At 44.2% G+C, this 26,332-nt stretch overlaps 1 protein-coding gene across 2 annotated transcripts in view; it reads left to right on the top strand.

The window, feature by feature from the left end:
- Positions 1–25,705, top strand: part of LOC146867392 (uncharacterized) — a 171,780-nt gene extending 146,075 nt beyond the window's left edge. The window contains exon 12 of one of the 2 annotated variants that reach the window (XM_085605077.1): positions 23,373–25,705. In XM_085605077.1, the coding sequence (XP_085461203.1) occupies positions 23,373–23,471 (99 nt within the window). In that variant the 3' untranslated portion in view covers positions 23,472–25,705. The remainder of the gene's footprint in view (positions 1–23,372) is intronic. The other variant, XM_085605083.1, reaches the window with a different exon arrangement.
- Positions 25,706–26,332: the final 627 nt, after the last annotated feature.

Below are 26,332 nucleotides of genomic sequence, written 5' to 3' on the forward strand. Positions count from 1 at the left end.
ACTACCTTAAAGTCTGGGATTTTTCCATCAGTTTGGAAAAATGCGTGTGTTAGGCCCATTTTAAAGAAACACTCCTTGGAACCAGGGGACTTTACAAGCTATGGGCCAATCTCCTGCCTGCCGCTTGCAGCTAACGTGTTGGAGAAAACTATAAACCACAAGCTGAATCTTTTCATTAACTCCAATAATGGGCTGGACAGCTCACAACATGGCTTCCGTTCAGATCATTCCACTGAATCTGCACTGGTAATAGCCACAGAGGAAATCCGTTGGCAAATTGACAGGGGTGGCAGGGCTGTTTTGATCCTACTTGACCTATCAGCCACTTTCGACACGGTTAATCACTCAGTTCTAACGCAACGGGTAAAGGCTAGTGGGATTCGAGAGAGCGCACTGGCCCCCCTCACCTCATTCCTGTCTGGCAGAGAACATAAGGCCAGCTGGGAGAATCTTAAATCGAACACATTTCATCTCCCCTGTGGGGTCCCTCAGGGATCGGCGCATTCACCTACACTATTCAACATATACGTGGCTCCACTTGCCAAACTAGTTAAAGACCACGGCTTCTCGCTTGTGTCTTACGCCGACGACACACAAATCATAATCTCCATTGCTTCCAGGGAAGATGCGCCGTTGGCTAGATTTTATAGCTGCCTCGATCGCATCATACAATGGATGCACCTTAACTACCTCAAACTAAACACGCAGAAGACTGAAGTCATGGAGTTCGGCACTGGCTTGCCTATCTGGAACTCTATGTGGTGGCCGGCAACAGCAGGAGCATGTCCTACACCAGTGGTTAAAGTAAGAAACTTGGGTGTAAATTTTGATTCACAGCTCAGCTTCTCATGTCAGAATAATCAGGTCACTTCAACCTGCTACTTCACACTAAAGATACTGTGAACGATTCTACAGTTTCTTCCAATCGAATTAAGGAAAACCGTTGTGGTGGCACTTGTGTTTTCCTGGATTGACTACTGTAATGCCCTCTATCTTGGGATCGATAAATGGCAGCTAACTAAATTGCAGTCTCTGCAGAATGCGGCAGCCCGTACCTTAATAAATATCCCCAATTCAATACCATATCTGGGGCCATTAGGAACCCTCATTGGCTTCAAGTCAAAGAGGGCATTGAATTTAAGGCATTGTGTCTAATTCATAAAACTTTGTGTGGAGGTAGTCCAATGGAATACCAGAAATTATTCCAGTGGGACACCCCTAGACACTTACTAAGATCAGCCAATCAGGCACTTGTAAATGTCCCTGAAAGCTAAATGGGGAGATAGATGCCTCTCTTACTTAGCGCCCAAACTCTGGAACAAGCTGCCTCCTCTTATCAGATTCCAGCCAGTTCGGTCTAAATTCCGGGGCCAAATGAAAACTTGCCTCTTTCCCACTCAGAAACGATCTGTATTCCGGGCTCCACGTTTTTCCTTTGCTCTCTCCAGCGCCAAGATGCCCCAGCATTCGAGCGCTTTATAAACTTTCACTCTACTTTACTAACCATCTCGTTTATGACGGAGTAACCGTCTGCCAAATTCTCGGTTAGGCCAAGAGCTTGTAACCTAACAAAGTTGTAAAGTTTGTCCCATTCATAAAACTTCACATGCAGGTGAACTTTCCTGAAAATACTTTTTCCTCATAATCAAATGTTTTGAACTAGAATTCTTCTGAAGAAAGTAGGTTTCCAGATTATTTTATTTTTTGCAGAATTTTTAGCTAGCACTTATTATATGAAAAGGTTGCAACTTTGTAAAGTTCATTAAATTATAAAAGATGTATTAAAATGTCACAGAATTTGTGAAGTCCACGTTTCCAGACATTATTTCACCAGAAGAGATGTATTTGTGAAGATCAAGTTTCGAGACGTTATTCCATCAGGAAAGAGCTATGCAAGATTGAATGGAAACCTTGTGGTGTCTTTCCTCTAGAAGCATTAGTAAACTGGGTGAGATGGTTACAAGATAAAGACCACCTCTCTCAATCAGTACGGACAGGGGTCTACGCCACTGATATGGAATTTCTAGTCTGAAGAAAATTTCTTTTTAATATATTTAGCTCTCATCCTTATCACGGAAAGATGTTAGTACTAGGAAAGCATAGATTACCTATCGAACTGTTGCTAACTGTATAAAACGTGTGTATTTCTTATAAATTATTTGTTGTGTTGTATTTCGCAGAGATCTTGAAACCATAGTACATGGATAACCTTCTTTAAACAAGCATTTGCAGTGCAATAGGTCTCACATTACTGATAGTTTGAGGTAATGGTGTTGCAGATAATAATGCAACGCCAATAGCTCATACTTTCAGTAATGCGAGGCCTAGTGCATTGAAAATGCTTACGTAGTGAGCCAGGGACCAGCCTTGTAGGTCTCAGTGTAGTACTGGAAGCTACTCCTAGAGTTCCCTAGTGAGCAAAGCACCAGCACTGCATGTCTAGATGCAGTCCCGCAAGCTGCTCCTAGCGGTCCTTAGTGAGCAAGGCACCAGCACTGCATTTCTAGGTGCAGTACCGCAAGCTGCTCCTAGAGGTCCCTAGTGAGTAAGGCACCAGCACTGCTTGTCTAGGTGCACTACCGCTAGTTGTTCCTAGAGGTCTCTAGTAATGCATCATAAACTTTTGGTCACATATGGTACTGCACCCTGCAGAAGATATGTGTAAATCCATCCTACCCATAATGCATTGCATGCAAGACAGTACCACAAGTACATTGAAATAGCTATGTCCATATATACAATTAGTAGCTTTAAAATGTGACAAAATAATTATTATATTAATTCCGGATTAGGTTGTACTCTGTGGAGCTGATGAAGGGAAATTTACATGCAGTACCACAAGCTGCTCCTAGACTTCCCTAGTGAGCAAGGCATCAGCACTTCATGTCTAGGTGGAGTACCGCATGCTGCTCCTAGAGATTCCTAGTGAGCAAGGCACCAGCACAGCTTTTTTAGGTGCAGTACCACAAGCTGCTCCTAGAGGTCCCTAGTGAGCAAGGCACCAGCGCTGCTTGTCTAGGTGCAGTACCGCAAGCTGCTCCTAGAGGTCCGCAGTGAGCATCATAAACTTTTGGTCCCATATGGTACTGCACACTGCAGAAGATAGGGTAAATCCACCCAACCCATAATACATTGCATGCAAGACAGTACCACGAGTACATATATAGAATTAGTAGCTTTGAAATGTGATAAAAGAATTATTATATTAATTCCGGATTTGGTTGTACTCTATTTGGAGCTGATGAAGGGAAATTTATAGAAGGTCTAAAATAAATGTGAGATGTGCTAGTGAGTAAAGTAACTAATGCCAGCGCAACTTAGGACCAAGCGAGTGTCCTGTCTGAAGACCTTTGAGAAAATAGTGCATTGAGGCTGTAATTAAAACCTAGGGCATAACAACACATGTAACAGGGGTTATCCTCATGGGAGGTTACAAGAAGAGACAAGGTGGTACTAAGGAGTGACTACTAAGCCTAATGACCAATGAAAGGCCACCATTTACAAAGGACAGGGACAGGAGCCAATTAAAAAGATGGGCAGAAAGTAGGCAGAGCTTTATGCCTATATCCTGAATACAGCATGTCTCGAAGAGACAGCGCAGGCGCTGCCTAGGCTAGACCTAAAAAACGAATTGCGCTATTTCTGGAACCTGTATGATACAAAAAGAAGCAAACCAATTTAGCCTAATACTTAGTGGAGCGTTTCACGTTTTAAAAGTGATGAAAATACTTTATTATCAATTTCTGAATAAGTAAACACTAAAAGAAAAAATTATGAAATCCATATGCTTCGTGTTTTGCCTAAGTGCTAATTTAGTTTGTACCAATTCTTGTCACACAAGCTACTGAAAAGGGGCAAATACACTGGCCTTCTTTTTGTACCAGTACAATGCTTCTGTATTTAGGCCCCTGATCTTTTCCTTTTGGCAACTTACCCATTGCTAGTTGGACAATTTTGTAGCTTTGTATGTTGTGCTGCTAAAGTGGGACAGAAATTATGTTACCAAATCCAGAGTACGTGCACTGATGTGTGCAGACATATGTATTGGATGTTTACAGAGAGGTCAGATCAAGAATGAATTACTCTACATGTACATGCAATGTATTCACCCCTCCTCCAAGCTACAGTCTACATAATGGAGCACAGATTTTGGAGGTAAAACTTGAGATACCATGATTTCCTGCATCCACATGGGACTGAAAATGTAATATCAAACCAGTAACTTTCATAACGTATTCTTTCAATTAAAGAACATTTGAAGGTGTAGTGTGTGTAATTAAGGAACACAATTGAATTGTTTGAAATTGTTGTTTGTCTTTACTTAAGACTTTTGAGTGGGACATTGGTGTTGATGTCCTCTGGAGCTATACACTTAGATCCTGATTAGAACTTAGGTGGAGCGAAATTGACGCATTTTTTTATTTGTTAATTTGTTTCAGCCAATTATGAGAAGTTTGGTTTTACCTCACCCAGTTTTACTGGGTATCGGATAAACAAGTATGCAGGAGCGGCTCGTGCCAGGGAACAGAGGCGTGGTTGGGGAGGGGGGAGTGGAGGTGGAGTAATGGGGGACAATGGAGACAAATAGAAAAAAAAATAAAAGGAGCTTACCTGCCGCCGTCCAGCATTGCACTGCGCTCTTCTGCTCCTCTCTGCTGCAGGCAGGCACAGGCTCCCAGTCTGCCCTGCGGCCAATCCTGAAGCTGTACTCATGAATGAGAGCAGCTTCAGGATTGGCCCGAGCGCCGATGATTTGCGCTCCAGGACAGACTGAGGGCCGGTGCCTGCTCTCTTCAACCCGAGCAATGCAGCTGGAGTTGGCCGGCCTTAGACAGCCGGCCAAACCGGCCAAACCCACATGTGCAGTGAAGGCAGTGCCCACCACTCCCCCTCCAGCCTGTCACCACCCTGACCCTGCACCCAAGACTCGGCACAAGAGAAACAAAACAATAATAAAACGGGTTTTAAACCTGTTTTATCATTTTATTTTTCACATTTTTGGAACTGCTGGTGCGGCGGGAGCAACACTCCTCCGCCTTATCGCAGGAGCCGCCGCTGTAAGTATGATTTTTCCAGCCAGTTATTCCGGCCACAAAAATTGCTTTCAGCTTTGGCTGGAGCAGCAGCCGAGCCTCATTCCACATTTTGTGTTTTTTTACCGAGAGAGCATACAATGCTCTGCTTTGCTAGACCAAAAGCTACCAATACCCTCCTCTACTCACACATCCCACACCACACTGCATGTCTACACACACATTTGCCACCTGCTCAGAGCAGGTAGTAAATGTATGCACTAGAACCACAGGAATAGGGTAGTGTGTGTGGTTTTAGGACCAGAAAAATCAGTCCCACACAGTAAGTCCCCATTTTATGAAGTCTTCACCATAACTGCATGGTACAGGGGCAATTTTACCAGGCAGTAATGGTAAGATTACAGGTGATTATACCACGGCCCCAGTAACGTGCAACTCAAAATCAGGGCCGTAATGTTTTGAACTTACATGTTCGATGCGCCCCTCCAGAAAACAAGCCGAATTTGCAGCTCCAAGCTGCTATGCATGCTCTGTGCTTCCCCCAGGTGATGTTGGAAAACCTTGCCTTGACAAGCTGACCCACCATGAATTGAAGACTTTACATAGTCAGAAAGTGTGAATTGGTGAACTAAGGGGCATATTTAGAGGCCCCCATCGCCACAGGAACGTCATTATTCATGATGTTCCTTTGGCTATAAACCCTTCGCCTTATTCACAAGGTGGCGTTAAGCCACTAAACATGGTTTAACACGCCTTCTAAATAAAGCTCCCTTTCATGCTACACTTAGCGTGAAAGGTGCTAGAACTGAGAGTTGCGGTGGGCGATCCGCTGTAACACCCATTGATTTTGACGCTGCCCCCTATTTACAAGGGTGGCGTAAATAGGAGGCAGCACCAAAATTAAGACCAGGGAAAACCTGGTCTTTACATGGCGAAACGAGGAGAAATGGTCCCTTCCTGCACATAAATCATCATTAAAAAAATGCTGATTTTCAACTTCGATGTGTGCTGCACACATAGGAGTTTCAAATCGGCATGCAGGATTGTTTTTGTGCAGGAAGGGGCCATCCAGCAGATACACAATCATTCCTCCCAACGCAGACACCCTTCCACTATGGTGCAAGGGTTGCCTGCGTTAGCACTAGGCAGCTAGATTTAACGCTAGGGGAAATGGAGGGGTGCGCCGCATTATTCTCGTTTTCAGAACGGTGGAGCGTGGCATTAGTAGTTTTTGCTTAACGCCACGCTTCGCCATTTTGTTGTAAATACGTCCCTAAGGCAGTAGTTAACTAACTGGTCGGTACTTAGTAGATATTGAAGATTCAATTTATAAATGAACCAGCAGTAAATGTGGTTTACTATTGCCTTCCAATGCAAGTCTTTTTTAGTTTAAAAAAAAGACGGGACTCCATAAAACTCTTACAGAAAAATTACCTCTGTGGGTCAGTTTACTTAAAAACTGGTTCATTTTCCCTCTAGCCCCGCAACAGAACACAAACTCCATGTTCTTTTCTCGGAGGCCCCAGACATACAATAACACTGCAGTGTGGTAGTGCGAGCCGGGCGTGGTTTTAAATCTCCCTGTTTTAGGGCGGCTCTTGGCAGGTTAAGCTTTGTTTCCAGCACATTTTGGCGGCGGCGCCAGCTAATGCTCCAGCCCTCCATTCCAGGCTGTGTGGTCTCTAAAGCAGACGCAGAACAGGGATAAAAGGGACCTTGTTCAATATTGGCATTAAAACACGGCATCCTACGAGAGGGGCAGCCTTTAAACACAGAGTTATTGCACTATATATTCCGGCTTCATTGCAGCTCAGGGCATTTCTTCCAGAAGACATCTTGTATTTCTCATCTGGTCAGCTGGCAGGAGCTCGCTCTCAGGCGGACCGTGCTCTTTCAGCCCAGTACATGGCCCGCATAATTCCCAGAGTGCCCGGGCGCTTCCTGAGGCCAGGTCTGCTTCCCCCTCACGCCCCACCGCAGGCGAATCACCTCTGGAAAGGCTATCAGCTTGAAAGGGCCACCGGCAGCTTGTTTTTCTGCCTTTCCTATGCATGTTTGTGTCGACAAGTCCGAAATCTCCAAGGCTTCTTTAATTATGCAGCCAGGGTGGACCAAATTATGCGGCACTGTTGAGTAAACTATGCAGCAGGAAAATTCAAATAGGTGACATAATTTGGAACATTCTCTGGCAGTATTTCTTTACAATTGTATCACTGTAACACATATTCATACCATCTGTGCAAAAGATTCACTTTAGTAGTACCATTTCGAAGCCCAAACTACAGCCCCCAACAATTTAAAGGTGACCAGTCATGTTATGTTATTTAAATCTTGATACAGCACATGACTCGTCCCCGGAGGGGCCTCTCGGCGCTTGAAAGACAGGTAGAGGGTAGAGGCGGCGTTAGAACAGCCACGTTTTAAGGTGTTTTTGTTTTTTAAATCAGGTAGACTTAGACATGTCCTCATTCAGTGTGCAAAGTCCTGGATCACATAAGGCCACATAAAATGTTTGATGTCTTTATGCCAGACAGAAATTTTTTTTGCTAGCATCTCTAAATTATGTACCAGATGGTGGAACAGATTACATGGCAAGTGCACTAAATCCATTGTTATGTGGAAGGCGCCACAGCCGCAGAAGTTTATAGTTCAGTGGCCCTAGATATCATTGCTGTGAAGCATGGTAGTCGCTTTGAGGAGATTTGATTTGCTCTGACACCTAACTGCCAAATAAAGCACCTTTTCAAAGCTTAACAGAATTTAAGGGCAAATTTAGCCATAAGATTAAGATTTAAGACTTGACGCTTGGGTGAAGCGGTCAATTTATTATTTGCTAGGAAATTAACATATTATTTCATGGCATTTTATTTTGATTTATTTTATTTATAAGGTCCGGCTGGAAGGTTGAAACAAATGCCACCATGGATTATGCAGAGAGGGCGGAGGGGGATATCAAGCCATTTTGAGACGGTGGGCCTCCTGAGGAGGTCTCCAGGTTTGGGGCCATGAAGGCTGCACCCACTGGAGTTACCAATACCCAGGGACTGCTAACTTCATAGGGATAATAGGGATAACTATGAGGTTCCCCTCACAAAGGAGGAATTGCAAGGGAATTGGCAATTCTGGGTCTAATTTTGCTAGTAATTTCACATATTTGGTGGGTCGACTTAAGCAGAATCGGACGAGAGATGGGCGACAGAGCTCCATCGGTACCAAATCAGTGTTGGCCATGTCTCAAAAGCATTTCCAATAGCATGTGGTCAAGCACACATTCCTCATGAATGGGGGGGATACAGTAATGTAATGTGCTGATGTGCGTCTCTCAGTTGGCTATGCCGCAGGACTCTATAATATATACAAATGGACTCAAGCAGTGCCTCTATGTTGAGGCTAGAAAGACCTGAAATGCATTAGGGTTTCATGCATTCTCATTCAGAGAGGACCTAGTCCCCCAGTGCGAGTTAACTATCACTTTTGGACTGCGTCAAGACCTATTCGCCTGTGTGTAATGGCAAATTGACCCTAAATGACAGAACAGATCGTGCACACACTATGGACCTGTAATTAAGTTTAATGTGAGTTTTCAACCCATCACGCTTCATGAACATGAGCTGGTCAAGAGGCAAAAAAAACAACGCCTATGGGGAAACCGCATAGTCCATTAGTAGCATGGCTTTTACTACGGTATGCTTGCAGCATCAAAGCACTGTAACTTAAGAGTATTAAATGTTTTGTAAAGGTGGCCTCATACAAGGTGATGTCATGGGCCCATAAATGGACTGCCTTATCTGAAGTATCTAGGGAGTTTCTCTCTCCCAAGAACCGGTCTGTCATAAAACTGTAAACTAGAGAAGGGTTCGTGTTGGCTCAAATCAACAGAGACCATACAGGTCTGCAGGAGATTCCACTTCTCGTAAAATGTTTTCCTATAAAAAAAAAAAATTTAAAAAAATGAATGTGTGTCCTCATGTAACGTAACGGGTGCTATGTAAAGCGCTCTATAAAACTCTGCAAAAAAAAAAAAAGAAATATGTATGAGCAAGATGGCGCTTACACTTCCCAGGCAGAAAGGCTTGTTTTCTCGTCCTGAAAATTGATGTAGGTCCATTCACTTTAGATGACTTCATAACAGGCACCCACCTCAAACGCCATTAGCTTTGACACTGCGGACCAGGTATCCCTATTAACCACAACAAATATTATTGAATGGAGTAATTACTATAGCAATTTTGCTTCTGATTAGGTGGTCCCCTATCTAAGTACAATTCAATCTGCTATGGCCAAAATGGCGCTCATAATAATTAGGCAGTGGCGCTTGTCTTACTGCTCTGGAGACAGATGTAGGACTACCCACTGCTAATGATTTTAAAATGGCGTTCAATCTAAGTGCCGTCAGCTTTGCCATCACGGACCGCAGAGAATTAATCCCGAAAGGGACTTCTAACTGGAAACTGGTAAGCATATTCACGTTCTTATTTCTACTCTTTTCTTTTGACCAGTGTTTAGAATACTCTTTGTTAGATTATGGCCTAACTCCCAGCAATCTCGCCCCTTTTGCTTCCGCATTACCAGCAACTGACTCTCACCCAATGTCTACTTAGCGCTGCCAATCTGCCTCTTGTTGTCCGCGTGGCACTCGACCATTGCCACCCCTTCGCTGGAACGCTTGATATATTCACCTCGCACAGATGGAGTAGCATTCGGTCATTGTCTACCCTACTGTTGGAACTTTTTGACCACATTAAACGGTATACATGAATACCACTGTAATGCATCAACTCTTTAGCTCTCTACATGTTCTTGTGTACGAATCACCCAAACTATATCCCTTTTTAGGTCTCGCTGGCGAGATTTAATGAGTCAGGGTAGATTTCTCTAGTGGGCTTTAAGCCCCGCCCCTCTTTTCCATTGGCTGGCGTCACCGTTTATGCTAAACGGTGGCCAGCCATTGGAAAAGAACATCTAGTGACGTACATTTTTCTCTTTTAGAGCCTGTCCCAGTTGGACTGCGGTTGCTTTACGTTTGTGGTAAAAGCTTTTCTTATCTTTATGGGGCCATGTGTTTCAAACATATGGCCCCATAAAGACAAGAAAGCTTTGCGAAGGACGAAAGTGAAAGCCGACCGTGCCTTAGCAGCTCAGCCAGGCGTGGCGAGACTCCACCCCCTCTGCCATCGCCATTCCGACACACGCGCTGCACAGAAATGTGTACTAAAGAAAGGCAACCCCCGTCCCCCAATATCAAAGATGCAAACGGGACGGGTAAGAATCTGTTCTTTATTTCCTGGTTCCAGTTTAGTACATCTCAAAAACACCACGACGTAGGTAGGGTGCACTGACTACGATTTCTGTCCGACTCCGCAGTAAGTGTGGTTTACTGAAGACGTTCTCGGGGAAGAGAAGCCCTGCTCATCTGCATTTAAATTTCTTTTGCCGTATATTTTGTTCCGTCAAAAGATCCGAGTTCTTCTTCCAGACACTTAACCAAAACGTGTGATCCTGGATTAATCACTTTATCTGTTTGTGCCTTGGTACATTTTTAGGTCTCGTCTGAGACAGCGCTTTAGCGCTGCTCTGGCGAGACTTATAGTAAGCGAGTTTTGGAAGTGCAAACAGTGCTTTTCAGGCCTCCAAATACAGTGCATGTGCCCTGGGCGCGCGCACCATTTGGCAGCCTGAAAAGCACTGCCTGATCACTTGCTTTGATGTCCTCAGTGAGCCGCGGGGCCACTGAGGACATCAAAGTGCACACCATTTGCCACCCCCTTGTTTTTTCCTTTGATCCCTATCTTTCCCTTCCTCAATCTCACCCTCTCCCTGCCTTTTACAACTGCGGCCCTCACCACTGCGCCCGCCCCCACTCCCCCCTCCCACTCCCTCCTCTTCAGCTTCAGTGCGCTCTTGTTCTGTGCCACTCGTTTTTCCTCGTTTTTTGTGCCTTTCTGCCCTCTGTTCCACTCGTTTTCCCTCTTTTTGTGCCTTTCTGTCCTCTGTTACACTCGTTTTCCCTCTTTTTTTGTTCCTTTCTGCCCTCTGCTCCTCTCGTTTTTGTGCCCTTCTGCCCTCTGTTCCACTCGTTTTTGTGCCCTTCTGCCCTCTGTTCCACTCGTTTTTGTGCCCTTCTGCCCTCTGTTCCACTCGTTTTTTGTGTGCCTTTCTGCCCTCTGCTCCTCTCGTCTTTTGTGCCCTTCTGCGCCACTCTTTTTTGTGCCTTTCTGCCCTCTGTGCCACTCGTTTTCCACTCTTTTTTTGTGCCTTTCTGTCCTCTGTTCCACTCGTTTCCTTCTTTTTTTTTGTGCCTTTCTGCCCTCTGTCCCACTCGTTTTTTTGTGCCCTTCTGCCCTCTGTGCCACTCGTTTTTCGTGCCTTTCTGCCCTCTGTTCCTTTCGTTTTTCTGTACCGGCTTGTGTGGAAACGCATATAATTGGGTGAGTATCTGTGCTTTTATCTGTGTATGCTTATTTTGCTTGCATACCACTTGGTGAATATCTGAGAGTGTGGGGTGGTGTGCCTTTTTGAGCTAACCAGGGACATTTCCACCTTAAAGATCAGGGAAAATATTTTAATCAAGAAATATTTCCATGGTTTGTCAAATGTCCTGGGCATACGCTGGTATTCAGTGAATATAAAAATGTGTGTGCATTGCAATGTTTGTGCAATTATATGCATTTAACAACAAATACATAGACAAAAGGAATGCTCTACAAAAAGCAGAACTGTTGCTGCGTAATTGTGCACCGTTTCACACCAAGAACATATCAAATTAACTGCTTGTCTCCAAGCCACGCCCTTAGCTTCGCCCCTTCTGTTACATTTAGTTAGTGCCTGCATTTTTTTTTTTTCCATTTAAAGCACTGATGCTTCCAAGTACATAATTCTCCATTAGTCTGTACACGTTTGCCTAGATCTCTGAATAATAATAGGTTCAATAACTCGAAAGAGAAAAATATACAAGAACAGTATTTCTTACGAAACGTCCCTAAACCTATAAAAATTAGCAGAAAAGAAGTTGGTCATTTAAAGAAGCAGCGAGTGCTTTCCTAAGAAGAGCTCTTCAGGAACCAGCCAGCGCCACGTTGACTGCAAGGTGACATGTTTACGTAGGACCACGTTCCCAGAACAGATGGCTGGCTTGTCTTTACCCACGCAGAGGAAAGGAAATTAGGGCTGCACACAGAACAAGCATTTGCAATGCAATAGGTCTCGCATTTGCAAAAGTTTAAGCTATTGGCATTGTTCATGACAATGCCTTTTTTAATCTATTTTATAAAACAAACACATAATGGCATTTATTTATCATTTACAAAGCCAATAGCTAGTGTTGCATTATTATTAGCAATGCCAGCTGCTCACACTTTTATAATGCGAGACCTATTGCATTGCAAATGCTTGTTTGATCTGTTGTTAGCTCAAATGGGCGACCACGGGTGGGGGTGAGAAGCGCACTTCGAAATGGGGGACCCTGGTACTGAACTGAGCGCCAGGCAAGAAACGTATTATGTTCATGCTGGTGCTTAGATCTGAATTGTAATTAGCGAACAATAAATACATAATAACCGCATTCCCTTGTAAAGAAGACAATAACAGTTCAACCCTATATAAAACGAGCTCTCGCCACATGTAAGACAAAATGCGCATTAGAAGATGAATTCAAAAATAATATACATTCATAAATGCAAAATAAACAGGCACATAAAAGGGCAGTTAGTTACTCCTTCATCGCCTGCTATTGTGTGAGGAGTTTAATGCAATGATGGAGTTTCCCCTGTGCTTGAGAAGCTGTTTTTAACTCCCCTATGAGTTTTCCGAGACCGGTTTTTCCGCAGTGCGAGATATACATGTCCCAGAGCCTAGAGATGAACTGTCTAGCAGTTTGCAGTGGAGGAGGAAGGCGTAACCAAATAACCCCTCCTCGCTGCCACCCAGGAACAGTAATTTCCCTTAGCATGCCATGTCTAAGCCCCGTTGTCTGCCTGCCGTACTAGCGCCTAGACTAAACGTCTTTAACAATGTGTGGGCGCCCACACTTACAGGTATGTCCGACTATTGTACAGGCCCACTCAAAGCCCCAAACCCCTCCCCCAAATGCTTGTAAATGCTGCATTTGTTGTGTCGTCCTTTCTCTCATGATGTAAGAATTACCGTTTGTCAAAATGGCGGACTCCTCACTCAGAGTCATCCGCGTCTGTCTTCCTGGCTTTCCCAATAAATGTTGGCATGAATTAAGCAGTTTATCATTATTAGTATTATGAGTAATAATAATCTGATATTTGTAGTGCTAAGAAAGAGCAACGTGCGATATAAGGCACCCATGTTTTATATTATTAACATTATTATTTTCATCATTAATAATAAATCGTAATCTGATATTTGGACACCAAGAAAGAGCAGACATGCGCTATGACTTGCCCATACATCATTACAGCAATAATAATACTAATATGCGTACATAGGCACTTCATATATCAATTCTGCTCCTTCTTAGCGCTATAAATATCACTTTGTTACTAAAACTCGATTTTTTGTCACTCAGATATTCATTTGTTTGGTGTCACCCATTACCACGCAGCTGACTACGTGTTTTCTTTGTCGCTTAAAAATAAAAGGCTCCGTTGATGGATAGTTTTGACCAGAGGTTGTAACACAAGCATTAAAAATGCAATAGGCCTTGCCTTTTATAAAGTTAAAGCCATTTGCTTTGCTACATAATACCATTAGCAATGCAAATGGCTTTAACTTAATCAAAGGCGAGACCGATTGCATTTTCAATGCTTTTTGGGAGTTACTTCTCTATCTTGCAGGATTCCTATTTGCAGGATTTATTTCAAAATTCCTCTTTCATAATTTTTTTAAAAAAATTATTCAAACAAGCTATAAGAACAGGTTAAGTTCCTTTATATTAGCAAAAACAGTTAACATCTGCCAGTGCCTTGTTAATAGTCATCTCTATACCCGAGGGCTAAATTTAACTGCACTCTCAACTGACACTAACGGTCTTCACTGTTTCATTTCATTTTCTCATTATGCCGTACTTTAACTCAGACCTAGAGGTTAAAATAATCACATAATCACGTATGGAGGTGTCTATCACGAATGAGGATTAACACCTATAACATTTCTTATCATTTCGAACATATCTTTCTTTTGGTCTGTACATTTTTCTACTAGCCTTGAAAAAAGTTCCTTGGTTTGCATGCCCCCAAAGGGAGAAACACGTGTTGGCAATTTTGAAGTCAGTCTTTTTGTCATAGACAAAGTGTGATTTGTAACAATACTTCAAGATCACAACTCCTCCCTTCTTTGGGCTGAAAAATACATGTCAATTGCAAAGGTAGTGGTATTTTTTAATAGGGAAGGCGCTCCTGGAAATATTCACTAAAAATATCTATTGGGTATAAGTGTTTGGTATGGTGCTAAAAGGGGAGAGGAGACCCACCAAACTCTTCCAACAAGACTGTGACAAAGCTACAGTACACAAATAGATACAAAACCCTTAGCACACAATATAAATAACATCACAGTGTTCTTAGTGTAAGAATTCAATAAACAATCAATTCAGAAATTATTTTCCTCCGGCGTGAGTAATATTTCTCTATAGTAAGTAATATCGTGTGTGGATAGCAAATCCACGTCTGGAAATGCAAAATCAGCCTCACGCCGGTTGTACTCGAGGCAACCGGCGTGAGGCTGATTTTGCATTTCCAGACGTGGATTCGCTATCCACGCACGATATTACTTTCGATTGTAACATACTCCTATAGAGAACTATTACTCACGCCGGAGGACCGTGTGGGTCGGAATTAACACCACACGTTAATTTATACTGATTGAATCCAATACAGCCTTGAAAAAGTCGCATGTATATTGCGAAGGCGACGAAACACCTGTTGGCATTTGGCATTGGCTTTTCTACTGAATCACAGCTCTTGTTATTAAAGAAGGACCTAGAAGAAAACCAAAAAGAACACGTCTTGCATCAGAAAATTCTTTCTGAATTGATTGTTTATTGAATTCTGAAAAATACATGTTGAAGGGGTCTTTCTTTCTACAAACAAGCAGGAAATAATAAAGCAATTTATTGTGAAACTCTTGATGGAACATCTACATTTCTAATTATGTTTTTGGTAAACTTTCATTCTTATGGTAATTGACGTATTGGAAGGAATCCTTGTCATTTTTGGAGGATATCCTCATCCTGGTTGACAGTTCTGCAGGAGAGATCACTGGGTGCTATTCAGTTTTAGGAAAGGTTCTGCCTTACTGCATGGCCCATGGTGTGCTAGGCCTCATCTGGAGCTCTGCGTGGACATAGAAGTAGGACCAGCTACTGGCCTGTTTACTGGGGTTAGGAAGTCTAATGATACAGAACAGAGGGGGATCACCACTCCCCTGAGTCAGCTGGTCTGCTGACTTCACTTAATTTTGGAAGGAAGCTGTGTATGGTGCTCAGACTCTCCCTAAACCCTGCCTTTCCCTCTACTAGCTGTTCCTATTGGCAGCCAGAGTGGGGAGAGGAGTTTATATGATGCCGCTGCTGCAGAGATTTTTTTCTGTTTCCGGAGGTGAATAATTCAGATGATATCTCTTCCTATATGGGTAGGCCACACCATGTGAAACATCCTAGATTCCTTAAGGGTGCTGCGGGAGCACAGCGAGTCAGTGGGCAGTGCTTTCATTTTTCTCCCATGCCCCCCTATATATGGAAGTCAGAGACCAATGATTCTCTGGCTTTTCTTGTGCCATCTGCACTTGCTAACCATGTACTACCTCAGCAGAGGACGGATTCTGCCACCTACTAGACAAGCAATTCTGTCCTGTGCTTTTATCTCCCACCTGGACGAGGACCCTTTGTTTCTATCTCATGTCTTATTTTCTGGGACCCTCATCAGCTGCCGCACCCCTCCTTGAACTATTCCTCATTGAGGTTTGTCTGACCAACCATCAGCATCCCTTATGGTGCCCCTGCTCAGCATTGTTTCTTATTTTCTTGACCAATGACCAACGCGATTTGCTTATTACCTATATAAATCATTTCTACATCTGTGGAAGAGGTGTGGCGCAGCGGCCAGGGTTCCTGACTCCAGACCACAGGGTTTACGGTTCGATCCCCGGTGCTGGCGGCAGGTCAGCCCAGCACCATGTGACTCTGGGCAATAGCTCGCTTAATCTTCCCGATGGCCCCCAGCACCGGGAAACCACTTCGGAGGTAGCTGTGCGCTTTACAAATTCAAGGTTATTATGATTATTATTATTTGGATCGTATTATATTGTATTGCACTATTTATGTAGTGCAGGCTACCCCAATGTGGGCACTAGAGCGCTTTCCCACATGGACAACAGTGTCCTATGCCCGATGTTCTCTTTCTTTACAATTGTCTGTTTATTCCTTTGAGTAAGTCCAAATTTTGTACGGACATTATCTTTGTTAGTGAGATACATTCTCCTTTCATCCATCACCTGGGCTGGGAACTCTGCACAAGCTCAATCAGAGGCACTATTGTCTCTGGGGTTTTTCCACGGCTCAAGACGCCTCTCTCTCGCTTGGCCCACAGTATTACCAGGAAGATGGAGTGGTGAAGGCTCATTTTTGCCCTGACCACCCAAGAAACCTGTGAAATCTGACAACAGCACTCATTTTACTGACCATGGAAGGATGAAGGGAGGAGATAAACCTACAGGGATTTGAACCCATGAAGTGCAGGTTATACAGAGAACCTGTCGACCACGTTCAGGGGTGGGTGAAGCACAGAACAGACGGGGCTACTGGGCACAAAGCATGGAGGTTGAGATTGTTTGCCACTGGTGCCCTGGGGTCTATCCTACTGTGACGCTGCAAACTGGCCCAAGTACAACCCCTCCCATACTTGACTCGTTAGTGAGGGCGAGAAGTTATAGGTTTCTCAGGGAGGTATTGACTGGGTGCAGGTGCTCGGAGCTCGCCAATCAACAGCTACAATCCCTTGACTGTCCAGCCCAGTGACCATCCTTCAAGAAAAATAAAGTACATTTAAATATACAGTGGTGCACATACCATGGCACGGTAAGGGGAGGGATATTTAGGGAGGGGCTGGAGTGTCACAAGGAGATGGCAGATAGGGCGTTTTACCCCAGTCCCCTCTCATTTTGGTTCTCCACTCTCCTATTTCAACATGTAATAATAAAACAGAAGGCCTCACTTGTTGCTTAACTTCCTTAATGAAGCTAATGTGGCATCACCACCAGATATCTCAAAATACTCTGTTTTCACTTTCCGTAGATTACATGTCTTCTTAATGACCAGTTCTTCTTGGTTCACAAACTTGAGAAGACCTGCAAATGTTTTGACTCCCGACCCCACCAAGGCCTTGGACAAGCCTCTGTAGGATGGCTGAGACTTCTTGTCTTTTTACCAGTGGAAGAGGTGTGGCGCAGCGGCCAGGGCAACTGATGCCGGAACCCGGGGGCTCACGGTTCGATCCCTGGTGCCGGCGGCAGATAAGCCCAGCACCATGTGACTCTGGGCAATAGCTCGCTTAATCTTCCCGACGGCCCCCAGCGCCTTGACACCTTCGGGTAATTGGTCGCGCTTTACAAATATTTGGACATTTACATTACCTATGGTGGAGGGGGTGTTTCTCAAACCTGTTAATGTGCGAACCAGAGGAGAATGTTCAGCAGAATGTTTTCTGTAAAATCTCAATAAAAACATTGAACCTAAACAGTACTGGGCCTAGTGACAAGCTTTGTAAAGCTTCACATGCTATGTTGAGTGAAAGGGGTTTGTACGAATGCTTCCCATTGGTCAGTCAAACAAGACACCATCCAGAGGTAGGTAGCTTCTGTAAATTGAAATGACTGGTTCCAAGAACACTGGGCTTGATTTTACTGTGTTTCTGCACTTCATAGAGCCTCTTGGGACTTCAGTTAGGGGGCTGCATATAAGGCACCACCTCTTTCCCGACTTGATCTTTTTTTCCTTAACGCTTCCCTAAGAACCCTTTAAGTCTGCCACTCAACCCCCGACCCGTATTTAACACCTGCAAAGAGCACTTAGGGCCAGAAACATCCCCACAATCGGGTATGGCCATCAGAAAAGGAGCCAGTAATGGCAGGATTGCATGGTTATTCCCCATTCCAAAGGCCAACACTTGTAATTGCATGGTGTGCAGGGCTGCAATTACCTCCAGGAGTGGGTGATTCCGGTCCCAGTCATTCCAGCACCCTTGTACCCTACAACTCGTAAACTTGCTTTTAAGGCACTGGTGAATTCTTTCCCAGCTCACTGCACATTGTGAAATGCAGCAAGTATGCCATTAATTTAAAGTATACCAGAACTTGAATGATTAAAGAAGAGGTGATGTGGGATTCTGGCCATTTAAGAGCAATTTTGCCATCAAAATGAACGTTTTGTTAGGGACAAGCCTAAATTGTCATTGGACTGCAAGTGAAGAAGTTTAAATTGGGAATTAAAATGGTCTTCTTGATCATATACATAACACCTGACCCAACTGAGCAGAGTACAGACCAGCATTTTCACCAGAGGCTCTAGGGCAAAACTAGTAGATAAATATTCGCAGATGGCGGCCCTCCTTTCATCGGCAGATGTTGAGATCAGTTTATTCTTTCCATAGCACCAGCATTTTAAATGGAGCTTCTTAGAAGCCACAGAAAGCTGAGCTACAAAGCTTGTCCAGAAACTAAAGCTACCACTTGGATAACATTTGATAGTCACCTGTGTGACGTAGCCCTTTATCAACTATTTTTAGAGTTTTTGGGTCGAGCCTAGCGGCAGCGCACATGCGCTGCTCCCTCTGCGAGGCATGCAGTAGTAGAGTATGCTGTGTGAAGCTCGACCACTCTCCGCCCATACTTTTCATTGGCTGGTGTCATTGTCCTTGGCAAATGCTGGCTTCCGATTCATTATGAGGCTTGTTAGTCAACTCCTTGTTACTGCCTTGTCTCCATTTGTTACCGCCAATGAGGACTCAATCTTTTACAGTGTCCTAACTCGGGAGCTTTCATTACCAGTTCCGAGAACTATCTACTTCATTAAGGGACACAGCATGCACAGGGTTGCAGCTTTGGTAACGGCGGCTGCTTCCTAACCTAATTTGCATTTCGTTTTCAGGTGTTTTTCTTTATTTCAAACTTTAATACGGAGCGCGGCGCCCGCTTCAGAGACACCACGCTCATTTAAAAAAAAAAGTTGTATGTAATGCAGAGCGTGGCGCCTGCTTGAGGGACATAGTGCTCGGTTTATTTTATTCTTTTTTTTAAATGCAATACCGAGCATGGCACCTGCTTCGGGCACATCGTGCTCGGGTTATTTTACAAAAAAAAAAAAAACTTCAGTCATGAGCGTAGAGCCCGCTTCAGGGACACCGCGCTCTTTCATTTTTTTTTTTGTTACTTTAATGAGCGCAGCGCCCGCTTCACAGACACCACGCTCTGCAATGCAATAGGTGTTGCTTTTGGTATTGTAAATGACAATGCCTTAATTTGTTATATAAGGCACTCATATTTACAATGCCAATAGCTCCAAAACTCGCAGTTGCGAGACCTATTGCATTGAAAATGCTTGTTCTGTATGAGGTCATGCTTTATTGATTGATGTTGAGTGGCTTGGAGTCTTACACTCGTTCCAGCAGAGCCAAAAGACAATGAGTGCCAACGTGTTCACAGAGAGAGGGAGCAGCGAGGTCACGATTACGACACTGTGGTTTCTCCGGAGCAGGTGAAGGTGTGGGACTCTGCAGAGATGTCTCATTTAAGACTTCAAATGGCAAATCGGACAGTGAGATTAAGTAGAGAACAGGAAGTAGTAAGTTTAGCCAAGAAGACAATAAGGGGTGTGAGCAGAGACCTGAAGTTGTCCCCTGTCAGATGCTAGAAGGTCGCTGTCCCCTCAATACACAATGAAGAGGTGGACAACATAGGAACGTACAAAGTCAGCCTCGATTTAGTTGGGCGATAGTGGAAAATTATCAATTTTATAGAAGAAGTGCATTGATGGAATTAAATCCACCAAAGTGATAGTATAATGGAGGAAATTCATTGGTGGATTCGCCTCAGATTTGACCACTGTAAGATCTAGGAGATTCTTCAAATGCCCACCAGAAGCACCCTAGGGCATCCTGCCTAACCTGCTGTTCTGGCTGAGTGACAGTATCCCAAGAACGACATGCCATGGTTCATCATCTCTGCAGCTGAGTAAGGGAGGCAAGAAACACACACCTTGACAATAGTCAGCACATCTCCCTTCTATGGAAACCAAGAAAACCCACCCCACAGTAAACAGAAAACAAATGACCAAGACATTCTTGAAACACAAGCTTTCTCAACCAGGATATTATACAACCACGCACAAGACTCTCCAGTTCCAAAGTCAGCTACCCAAAAAAGCAGATACAACTTATCCAACCACAAATGATGCTCAACGTAGACACCTGAAAACAGCAATAGTCATATTTCAACTTTGCGTAGGGAAATTTGCAATGCAACAGAAATGGGTGAGGCGTGGCATGTTTTATGGTACAATCTGGCTCACCCACATCAAGAGATATGTATATGAAAACTGTAACAGTTATTTTAAAGCACTGGTCACAATGAAACTGACAGGTACCTTTCAACTCTGCTGGCATATACAGCTGTAAACAGCAAGAAGGTCTTCTCAACCCACACAAAAGGAATCTTGTCATGAAAACATGTGAGATCACTAATGGATATTGTTTAACTCTGCTCACCCGCACAAATTGAATCTGGCAATAAAAATAGCAACAAGTGGGGGAGGAGCCAAGATGGCGACCGGAGCAGACGCTTGAGCGCTCGGCTCCGTCGGCCCGTGGCCTCGGACTACTATCCTGATGCCCATCCTCGCCGAATTTCGAGGTGCGACGTATGCGAAGGCGCGCTGACCGCGCTGCCGCTTTCCCGGAGTCTCAGCCCGCCCGGATGCCCGAGTTGTGGGTGCTTTTGTCCTCTGCACTAAACCCCTGCGCCATTATGGCCTTTGCCGGCCCCCTGGAAACTCCGCAGTTACCGGACCAGCTACCGCTAACCTGAGCCCCGCGGTCCCGATTTCACCTCGCACCACGGATCGTTGCCGGATGAGCCCGGGGAGAGACGGCCGGACACCTTCTGCACCCTGTGCCTGACGGGCTGGAGCTGTGGGGTGGGCCCCGGTGCGGCGGGTCTCCTGCCCCGCTCTGAGGACCGCGCTGTGGGAGGCGGCTGACCCCCTTCACCTATTGCCTAGCCGGCGGCAAAGAGAACCTGCGAGAAGAGAAGCGACGGTCGGCCTTCCCTGCTGCGGCGTAGACCTGAGGGGAGTGGACTCCTTGCCACGACCCCCCCCCCCCCTGGCCTTTGCAACGTATAGCGGCAAAACATGGCGTTGAGTGCCTGCTCGCGGCTGGGGGGTGATACTCCGGTCTCGCCCGCTGCCCACTTTGCCCTACCTCTTCCGGACACCAGCTCCGCAGTGCCGTCCCGGATTGCTGCCGATGTGGGGGCCCGGCTTCCGCTGACATGCGGCTCCGTACTGGCTGTCCTGCGGGACTTTCAACTACAAATGTGCGCTGGCCTACAGGCGCTGAGTGAGCGGTTTGACCCCATACTGTCGGCTGCGGGTCGTGAGCGCTTTGTTTGTCATCCACAGGGCGTGGGTCTCCCGGTGCTTTGGTCCTCTTGCGGGGACACAACGGCGGTGTATGATTGTGCTGCACTGGTGCCTTCATCCGGCGTTCCCGGCACCCGGGATCCACCGCTCTCCACCTCAACTGCGGATACTTTGTCCCCCTGGTCATGGCTGCCTGCTTCATTGTTGCCTGCCTCACCGCGTCCGCAAGAGTATCCTGCTGAGCGACACCTAACGGCTTCGAGGACCCGTCCACGGTGGCCTACTGCTTCCTTTTTGTGGAACTCCTGTTCTTTACGTGCCAGGTTTGGATTTTATGTGGTGCAAAGAGGGACCTCAATGGATGGTCGGCGGCCATTTCGTGATCCTACTTCACCATCCTCTCACAAGCGGCCATCTTGTCTTTGTCTGCTCGGGACACGGGGCCTTCATGTAGGGGCTGGTTTAATCCCAAGCCCGCGATCGGGCCAGGGCTAGATTGACTTCTATCGCCAGGGTTCATGGACGGGCTGGCCTGGGACGGGAACTGTATGTATGTTTTGTGCGCACTCGTCGTGATTTGTCTTCCTTCGCTTAAATTGTGGTGACATGGTATCTTCGCATGCAGTTGTTTAGCGTAGTGGGCTCTCAGTTTGTGGAGGCCATAACTGGCTGATGGTTTGGGGCGCTCTGGTGTCCCGTGGGCTCCTCCCCACCTTCTCTTCTTTTCTGTTTTCTTAGTCTCTTTATTCTATTCCTACTTTCTTTCTTGTCTATATTTCGGGTTCATTGGGCGACAGGCACTATGCCGGGGGGGGGGGTAGGCCGTAGCCTCCGCATTGGTGTAGGGTGGGGGGGTAATACTCTGTTCTTAATTAGTTCTATGGGCCTTTTTCTTTTATGTCTCTGTGCTCTACTTGCCTCGATTCGGGGTCCGGGTGTGGGGTGGATCGAGTGGGGGCGGCTCTGGAGGGGTGCGTACTTGCTCATGTGACTATCCTGATATATCTCTGCACCCCCTCACTGCTTGAGATTTTACTTCCAGTGTTGTTTTTACTGATGTTGCTGCTCTCCCGTGTGGTGAAGCTATCTTGCGGTCTCGAATCTCCTTTGTTCTTATTCTTCACTGACCCTTTTTTCCCTGATACAATTATCTTAAAACTTAAAATTAACCTTCACTTCTCCTTCCCCGGGTGTCAAAGATATCTCCAGTATGTAACTCATAACTCGTTGCTAATCTTGACCGTTGACGCACGGGGGATGTAATGTGGGTATCAGTGCTTTACTGTATCGTGGCCGGCCTGACGGTTGTAGGCCCGTATTTGTTCTTTTAAGATGCACGAATAAAGGTTTTTAAAAAAAAAAAAAAAAAAAAAAAAATAGCAACAAGTGTCTTACAAACCCACTTACCAACAGAAAGGGAGTCAGTAGCAGTTTCCACCACTACTCACAAATAAATGGCATCTTGGTATGAAAACAGTAACAAATGTCTTTCAAACTGGCATGGAAAAAAAAATTCTGATGTCAAAAAGAATCCGAGATGAGTGAAGCATTTGTGTAGTGCACAATAGAGACACTATAGCAATCCAATAGTTGGTATCTATTACAAACACATGGGACTCTATGTTTGGCCAGAAGAGTGTATGGATGCAGAATGGATATAACGTGAAACCTGGATATGATTAGCAGTGTTATGTTTGTCCAAAAATCAATGCATTTACCTTCCTGTACCTATTTCCTGTCAGGTGACTTGCACTGTGGAGTCGAGAGATAGAAGCCATACATCCCAGGTGAGGGGCGCTCTTGCGGAACGATATCCAACGCTACGGTGGAGGGAGCGTTGAAAAAACTGTGGTGTCAAAGCAAGCTCTAGTGAAGAATCCCGCGTGTCAATATCTTACATCAATATAACATAACCTGAAGGGGTGGTTTTTGGATAGAGGGCAAGAATGTCATCATTATTTATTTCAAATGTGTACTTCCCACATCTTTTATATCACTTTTTATTGTAATATAATGGTGTGTTCTGAAGTTTCCTTTATTTGTGTAAAGCACAGCCTTTTTGTTTTTAACGTTAAAATGCTGCATAATATATGAGTGCTCTCTGTTATTTTCTGGTGGTCTGATGCCAAGCTCCTGAAATATCAACGAATGTGTCAATGTGACTTCCAATCTGGAATTGATGTTAGACAGCCTAAACAGCCACCTTCTATAATAGTAAGATATATTCTACAGGTCCATTGTGGTTAAATAACAGTGTACCTTTTGACTGATTGATTTTGTTTATGTTTTCTCAATTTTCTTCCTATTGAATCCTTGTTTTTAAATGAACGTGTACTGGGACCCCTTCTCAATGTACCACCTTCTATAAACAAGCATCTCTTTACCTGAACATAGAACAATGCAATTGCAAAACACACCCTTTAAACTGTGGGAAGGGCACATTTAAAATTAATTTAGACTTCAAAACAGATGAATAACAAAATCATTGTTATTAGTGACTTTGTCTATTTATATGTGTTATACATTTTTTAATGTATTTATATTTTCCTATACTGTGGATCACTCTTGGCATCCCAGCATTTCATTTCATTTGGACTAAATAAAAGTACTAACTTGCCACTTTTTCGAATTTTAAATATATATCTGAAAGTCTGACTCACCAAGCTATTCACTCCAGCACATATGCCAAGACCTCAGAAAAGAAAGTGTCCTCCGCGCATGACAACTGAGGAAGGACTCATGCTCTCAGTATAAATAGTGGTGAACTCACGTTTGCTTTGTCAGAAAAGAACACAGGGGCATATTTACAAGGGCTTTATCGCTGCTTTTTTGGCTTAAAAAGCCAAAAAAGCGGAGATAAAAATATCGCCCTATTTACAAGAGGGTGCTAACATGCATAATCGCATGTTAGCACCCTTTTTCCCCATTGCCTCCCTTTGCATCTCTAATGAGATGCAAAAGGGGCGTCACTGGGCGTACCCCGGATGGACTACCTTGCAAATATCACGGATGTTCACATCGCAATATTTACAAGGCTGCTCCAGCATTTTAGCACACGTTAGTTTTTGGAGAAAACCACGGTTTTCTCCAAAAACTAACGTCTGCTAAAATGCAAACCTACCTATCCCTAACATTGGGGTGGATTATGCTGATACGACCCTGTGGGTCGTATCAGCAAGGTTATCGCCGTTTTGCAGGGAATATCACTGGAAAACCAGCGATGTTCCCTGCAAAACGGCGATAACCTCGCTATCTCTGGAATTTTTATCACCCTGGAGAAACACGTTGTTAATAACGTGCTACCAGGGCAATAAATTCCAGAGATAGCCTGCGATAACAGAATTATCGCTAAGCACGGCCAGCGATAATTATCGCTGGCAGTTGATAATATGCCCCCAGTTTTGGAGTGCTGTTCTTTATTTGTTTTTTGCATTATAAAGTTTGGTCATTTCCTGTAGGCATAGGGTGTGTACAGATGATAAAATAATAAGCAGTCTAGTACAACACTAAACACAATATAAAACAAGACTATAATGCATTAAATACAAATTACAAAGAATACAGAAAACTCATTGTTCAACATCTAGTATCCTTGTACTTTGATTTGGTCACATTGAAACATATTCCAATAGAGTACTTTCCAGAAAAATAATCTACTATGTAGTCTGGTAAGACTTTTTTGTAAAGAAACAAGTAGTCTTGTCTACTGTTGGTTACTTTTTGCAGTTCTCTTGCAAAAAACTTTTTTTTTTTTGCACAACAGACATGCGGTAGTCAAATGTACATCCTAAAGCAAGAAAAAATTGTTCTGTGGGTTTCCTCAAGAAAGCTTTCCTTTTTCAAGTCTTATCCTTAAAAATCAGGATTAATGATGAGAAACAAACCACTTTTGTTCTCCGGTAATCCATAATCTCTGTTCAAAAGTATCTTCCCGCATTGAGAACTGTGTGGTTTGCTTCCTAGACTTGCATATGTGGAACAGTGCTATCTTTGATTTTATCTGTAACCTGACGATACTAGTTATCTAATAACTTTTTATACATGCATAATAAATGGGGATGTTTCCTTAAATCATTGTTGACCTACTCCGTCTTTCTTGTTCTACTGTACTTTGATGTAACCGCGCTAATGGTAAAAAATTAGGACATGAGCTCATGAGTCAAAGTGTATGGTCCGTCTACAAAAGCAAGATTATCCAGAGAAAGCTGAAGTGGAACTTTCTTAGACCTAATCCTGTGGGGAACAATAGGGAACTGTTCTTTTGCCTCGAAGATGCAGGCATTGACTCCAATGTGCAGAACAAAATATGTCATATAATATGTACAACAACTGTAGAGATGAAAACGAAGACAATATTAAAAAAGTAAAATTTCCAAACGAAATATTATCTGTTAAACTGATTCTTGTGAACAAATCCAAAACTGATTTAATCTGGCAAACAAACTCAGGGGCATATTCACTTTTACAGATGCACCGGTGGCACAATGCCCTGCTCCATTTTTGCAAACCAGCTCTAAGCCACTTTGTGTGGCTTAACGTTGCTTTGTAAATATCGTACCCTTTCACGCAGGTATCTGCGTGAAAGGGACGCGCAATGGGGATTGCTGTGGGCGTTCCACTGCAAAACCCATTGCTTTTTTACGCTGCCCCAGATTTACAAGTATCTATAAATCTGAGGCAGCGCCAAAATCTAACGCCACTG

Source organism: Triturus cristatus, chromosome 1_2 (assembly GCF_964204655.1).
Source record: "Triturus cristatus chromosome 1_2, aTriCri1.1, whole genome shotgun sequence".
In the NCBI taxonomy this organism is placed as follows: Eukaryota; Metazoa; Chordata; class Amphibia; order Caudata; family Salamandridae; genus Triturus; species Triturus cristatus.